Source organism: Bacillus rossius, chromosome 6 (assembly GCF_032445375.1).
Source record: "Bacillus rossius redtenbacheri isolate Brsri chromosome 6, Brsri_v3, whole genome shotgun sequence".
Classification (NCBI taxonomy): Eukaryota; Metazoa; Arthropoda; class Insecta; order Phasmatodea; family Bacillidae; genus Bacillus; species Bacillus rossius.
In genome coordinates, this window is record NC_086334.1 from 32,881,723 (window position 1) to 32,887,228 (window position 5,506).

Below are 5,506 nucleotides of genomic sequence, written 5' to 3' on the forward strand. Positions count from 1 at the left end.
TAGGCCTATAGTTTTCTGGATTTGTTGGGTTACCTTTTTTATACAGAGGCAGGACCCTAGTTAATTTTAAACAATCAGGTACCACTCCTTCTACCAGTGCTTCCTTAAAGATACCTGTAATTGAGTCGTCCAGTTGCAAAACACATTATGTCCAGAGAAACAGATTTTTCAGGAAGGGCAAAAAACTGTGGTTAATGAAATATTGCAGATAGAAATTTGGAATTTGTACTAATAAATAGACAATAAATATCACAAATTATCAACCAGAGAGTGGATAATTTTCACTTAAATTACCAAAGTTATTTCCAAAACATGTTTGGACATAATGAGTTTTGCAGCAGTTAGGAGGACTTAATGCATTTTGCTGCAGTATGTAACACTGGGGACTCTTTATACTAAGTTTACCAGATTCGAAAAAAATATAAATGCAATTTAGCTGCAGTATACATCTAAAATAACAATGGGTATACTCTGTAGAAATATTACCAGACAAAATAATGCAAATACAATATTCTAAATAAATGTAAACACAATTTTGCTGCAGTACACAATTTTCTTCAAAATGGGTATACTTTATACAAAATACTTTACATTTCATTCATGTACATACAATCACATTCCAATAAAGTAAATAGAATGAAATATTTTCAGTATACATCTTTCATCACAATGGGTATTCTACATAAAAAAATTAACAGATACAATAATAATGTAGACCTAAATACAAAGGTAATTTCCCATAAACTTTAAAGTATCAGCCCTTCCTTTTCTTCTAACAATTCTCCTAGATCAGAATCATTTTCTGCCACTTCTTCAGTTAATGATTCTTGCTGTGAAAACAAAGTTTTGAAGAACAATAGGTTATCCATTTCAACCCAGTCATTACCAAAGTGCTTTTTCAACAACGTGTTCAAATCAGTAACTTTTTCTTTCTTAAGTGGTATTCCTTTTTTCTCTTCTTTCGGTTTGATAGCTGACAACATTTTCCCACGTTTCAGCACACTTTTTGGTTCACCAATATCAGTATTATAGTTGACTTCTCCCCTAATTACACACTTACCAGGTGAAGTTCGAGTAATTACTACCCTCTTGCAAGGTTGAAGTTTGAAATGCCATTGACCGGGCTCTTTAATAACTTTGGAAACTGCATCTTTCCAATGCAATACAGGACATTCTTCTCCCAAACGTTTCAGGGTTGCGTGGGATTCAATAATGTTTTCATAATCTTGGCGAGTAAGGATTGTTGATTTTTTCTTTACTTGCGATTCAATCCGTCCGAATATCCTGTCAGGAAGGATGAAGGAGTGTCCAGGTACTGGGAATACCAAAGTTACTTGGTTTACTGATGTAGGAGCATCTTCAGCCAGATATTTGCAGAGCATACCTATAAGAATTTTGTTCTTGTTTTGGCCTCCACAGCCATCTGCTACCAACTTTATTGATTTGTAATTTGTTAAGTCTGCGGACAATAATTGATGATGGAGGGCACTAGCAATTTGGTTTGATCCCTTCTTGTATTCGTCTTCAAGCCATACATAAGAAAATGTATTCTCCTTCCGCTGGCTTTCTTTTGAATTTCCAACACAAATAGTGAAGTTATATAAATATAACTGCCTTAGATAGTATGCTGACTGGTCGGGTATTTTAGGAATTGGCTGGTTTTTCTGGCAATCAAAGCTAAATGTGATTTCCTGTTCATTGCTGTGTCGTAAGATATCATAAAATGCTTTTGCTCGTTGTTCATGAATGATGAGTTCTGTTTGCAGTTCCTTTCTCTGTTGCACATCTGTGCATTTCTTTATTCGTTCCTTAAGTGAAAGGCATACTGAACAGCAGTCAGTAGCTGGAGAACCGAAACCTATGTTAAAGTCACTATCAAAAATGCTGCGAAAATAATCGTACTTTATGTGCACCTGTTTGTCATGTGTGTCTTGATATTTTGTCCAAAGGGATTTAATGCTTAGTTCACTAGGAAGATATTGCCTAGTTATATTTTTACTGCGACAGTAATGTGATTCAAGTACAGTAAGTGAATTTATGAATTCCTTTACTGACTGCCTCTTATCTGAATAACGGATGGATATTTTGTCTCCTCCACGTTTGTCCACAGGCACATCGTCTAGTTGCAGAAACTTTCTGCATAAACTTTGAACACGGTCTCCTGATACACATAAGGTCTGTATAAATAGTTTTTTGCAGACTTGTATATTTACCGTGTGACTACCGTTCAAACATGGAATGAAATATTTTGTGCTTACTTTTTTTCGGTGAAAATCGCTATTGCGATTTCTTGACCTTCCTCGTTTTGGTGTGCACACTACAACATGATGTAATATAAAATTTTGTTGTCCTTCTCTATCATGGTGGCCGTAGAAACGTTGATGCATTCTCCTCACATCTTGATACGTCACCTCACTGCAACGATACGCCTCTGCTGCCTTGTGGTTACATGACGGCGGTCGTGGAAATGAAGGTGCAGAGTACCTAAACATCAACAGAAAAACACATTGTTAATGTAACAACATAAATATACACCTAAAATCTTTTACTTTGTTATTTAATAACATTTATTTTCATGCATAACCTAAATATAACTATGTATATTATGAATGTGTACAATACCTCATTCTCTTGGCAACATTTCTTTTCCAACTGTCCTTCAATGCCCTTTTCTTTCTTCCTTTTCCAGGCTGGACTTCCTGTACTTGTAAAGGATTCATAATTAATATTAATACTGTATAAACTGTTTACGATGCTTTGTTTATAGTTGACTGAATGCAAATGCTTTGACAATGTTTACTGCAATAATGAAAAAAAAAAATCATAGATTATAAGACGTAGAGAAGTTTTTCCATGATAGCCAATCTTACAACTTGAATCTCGTAATTTTTTCATGTCTAGTATTCAAGAACACATTGTGAAAATACTGAACACACTCTCGGTGTTACAATTTGGACATGGTGCATTTTGTTTCAGTTTATTATATTCAATATGTATTACTCTTGGACATAACGAGTTTTGCATCAGTTTGATTAGTTGGACATAATGAGTATTGCAGCAGTTCTGCTCATGGACATAACGAGTTATGCTGCAGTACGGGTTTTTCAATGCCTGTTTAACACTGGATTAAATGAGATTTGCATCGCTACAATTATCCTAGATTGTGTATTTTTCACTGAAGAACAACATGGAGTAAATAACTCAATTTCTGGAAAATGTGGACATAATGAGTTTTGCAACTGGACGACTCAATTGGTTTCACAATTAGGTGTTTGGACATTTGTATTATTTTGTTTGATAATAATGTTCCGATCGCGCTTGGCTGCAGTGCTTGGCATCGCGCTCGTACGGCCTGTCTGCGCCCCCTTCCACCTGCATCCTCTCCCTGGTATCTCGTGTCATATTATCGCGCGACATCCTGACCGTCGCAGCACGCACCTGCCTCAGATCGAGTTACTTAAAAGAGGCCGCACTGCGGAATAAAAGGACTCAGACATGTTTATCGGCGCGTTTTGTGGGAACCCGATGCTTGTTGCGTTTATCGGCGTTCTTTGAGCAGCCGCCGCGTCCTTCGAGGACTAACGACGCGTTTCTGGGCATTTCGACGGCGAAGGTCGCGCGATATCTCGGAGACATGCCCGATTGTTCTGGATGGGAACCCAAGGGCTATATAAGGAGGTTGGGCCGACCTTTGAGAGGAGTTCAGTGGGGAGTTCTCCCGCGGCGGAGTTTCCGGGCGATAGTGCCGCGGGTGCGGCAGAGTGGCGAAGTCCTTGGACGAAGGTTCCAGGGCAGAGTAGTACAGTGGGGAGTTCTCCCGCAGCGGAGTTTCCGGGCGATAGTGCCGCGGGTGCGGCAGAGTGGCGAAGTTCCAGGGCAGGGAGTGAGGAGTTCAGTGGGGAGTTCTCCCGCGGCGGAGTTTCCGGGCGATAGAGTCGCGGGCGCGGCGGAGTCCCGAGTGAAGTTGCGAGCGAGTCGTCGCGTGGGATCTCGGCGAAGAGTGTGACGGCAGCGGCGGAGTGCGGCGACGGAGTCCCACGGCGGTGACCCACGAGGGGTGCTGCGGTCAAAGTTGCTCCGGAAGTGCGGCCCAGCGAGGTGTGTGAAACGAGTGACTGGGGAATTGACATTTCTTTAAGTGTAGTTAATTATTTGCCATGTTAAAAGATTATTTGTAAGTGACAAGTAGTGGTAATAAATAAAACTGTGTGTGTGAATTAAAATCTTTAATTAGGCTATCCTTTACGAACCCCCGCGGAAAATCGTAACAATAAGTTAGGAGGAGTTTTTGAGGGCATAACCTAAGAGCCAAGCCATTGAATGCTAGCTTCTGAGATAATTGTATATTGTATTGGATAAAAAACATACATGTTTATTTGAACAATAATCATAATAACATCATGGTGTACAAGGTTGTTAATCTAAGAAAAGTTGTGAAGTGACAAACTCCCAATAAGTGAACTTCAACCTGAAATAGCTTTTTACTGAATTATGTAAGTAACATGAAATTACAATCTTCTTTGAAATAACAAAATATACAATGACCTATGTACTATTTATTTATTTATTTATTTATTTATTATTTAGGATTCATCATAAATTTTGAGTGATAGTAATTACAAATTTTTATAAATATAAATAGTTGACAAGAGTTTTCTCCCTGCATTTTCAGCACAGGTATGTCTTCTACTGTGGCACAGCAAATAAACTTTTATAGGAAATATATTTGTGGTCACCCATACAGCACACAATGTTTCAGTAACATGTCTGTGATATTGCAGTAACATTACTATGTTTCGAATAGATTACATTTCATCTGTCATGTTTCTGGAATATTTCATAAACATTTCATTGGAAACATAGTACTCATGTCTATAAATGAAGTTTCAGATACATTTCAGCAAGATTCGTTTGGCAATATTACATTGTGGTTGATTCTGAAATGTATCTGAGACATTATATTGAAACTTCCCATCATGCTTGTTGGCACTGAAGTTTAGAAATCTTTGTCTTTGTGTATTATTTCTTGTTTTGGCGCAGTATTTTGGTACTTGGATTTTTATATGTGGTGAATAAATTGTAAGTTTTAACATTATTTATTTCATGTTAGTTTACTTTTTTTTTGTTTTTACTTTCGCACTTAAGCAAGTACCGGTATAGAAACATTCTTTTATGCGTCTTCGAAATGTGTAAAGCTGTAGGTTAAGGAATGTCTTTTTTTGTCGGTATGCTTAACATTCCCGTGCCATATTTATATGTGCGCTGTTTTCAGTCTGATTTTTTAATTTATGTGATGCATTAACAGGATATTCGCGATTTAATAAAATTGCGAAAGCATCTAACAAGTTTTCTACTTACTGTAGCTATATATGGTCGTTGACTGTAGAACACGAATGCTAATGTATGGGTTATTTATTATCTTTAGTTAAAAATCACACAAATATAGGCTTATAGGTTCCTAAATATTTTGGTTTTAATAGCATTTGATTAAACCAATTTATTTTAT

At 37.4% G+C, this 5,506-nt stretch overlaps 1 protein-coding gene across 1 annotated transcript; it reads right to left on the reverse strand.

Annotated features, from left to right (window-relative positions):
• Positions 1–3,248, reverse strand: LOC134532997 (uncharacterized). The gene is made up of 2 exons (XM_063370111.1): positions 2,623–3,248; positions 1–2,484 (listed from the first exon to the last, which is right to left on the reverse strand). The coding sequence occupies exons 1-2, from the start codon at positions 2,718–2,720 to the stop codon at positions 747–749; spliced, it is 1,836 nt and encodes a 611-aa protein (XP_063226181.1). The 5' UTR covers positions 2,721–3,248; the 3' UTR covers positions 1–746.
• Between the last annotated feature and the right edge of the window lie 2,258 nt (positions 3,249–5,506).

What these genes read in the sequence shown, in the direction of transcription:
- LOC134532997 (XM_063370111.1), bottom strand. Translation starts at nt 2,720, where the DNA reads ATGAATCCTTTACAAGTACAGGAAGTCCAGCCTGGAAAAGGAAGAAAG. An exon ending in AATGTTGCCAAGAGAATGAG is followed by an intron (nt 2,485 to 2,622) that starts GTATTGTACACA and finishes GTTGATGTTTAG; the next exon opens with GTACTCTGCACCTTCATTTC.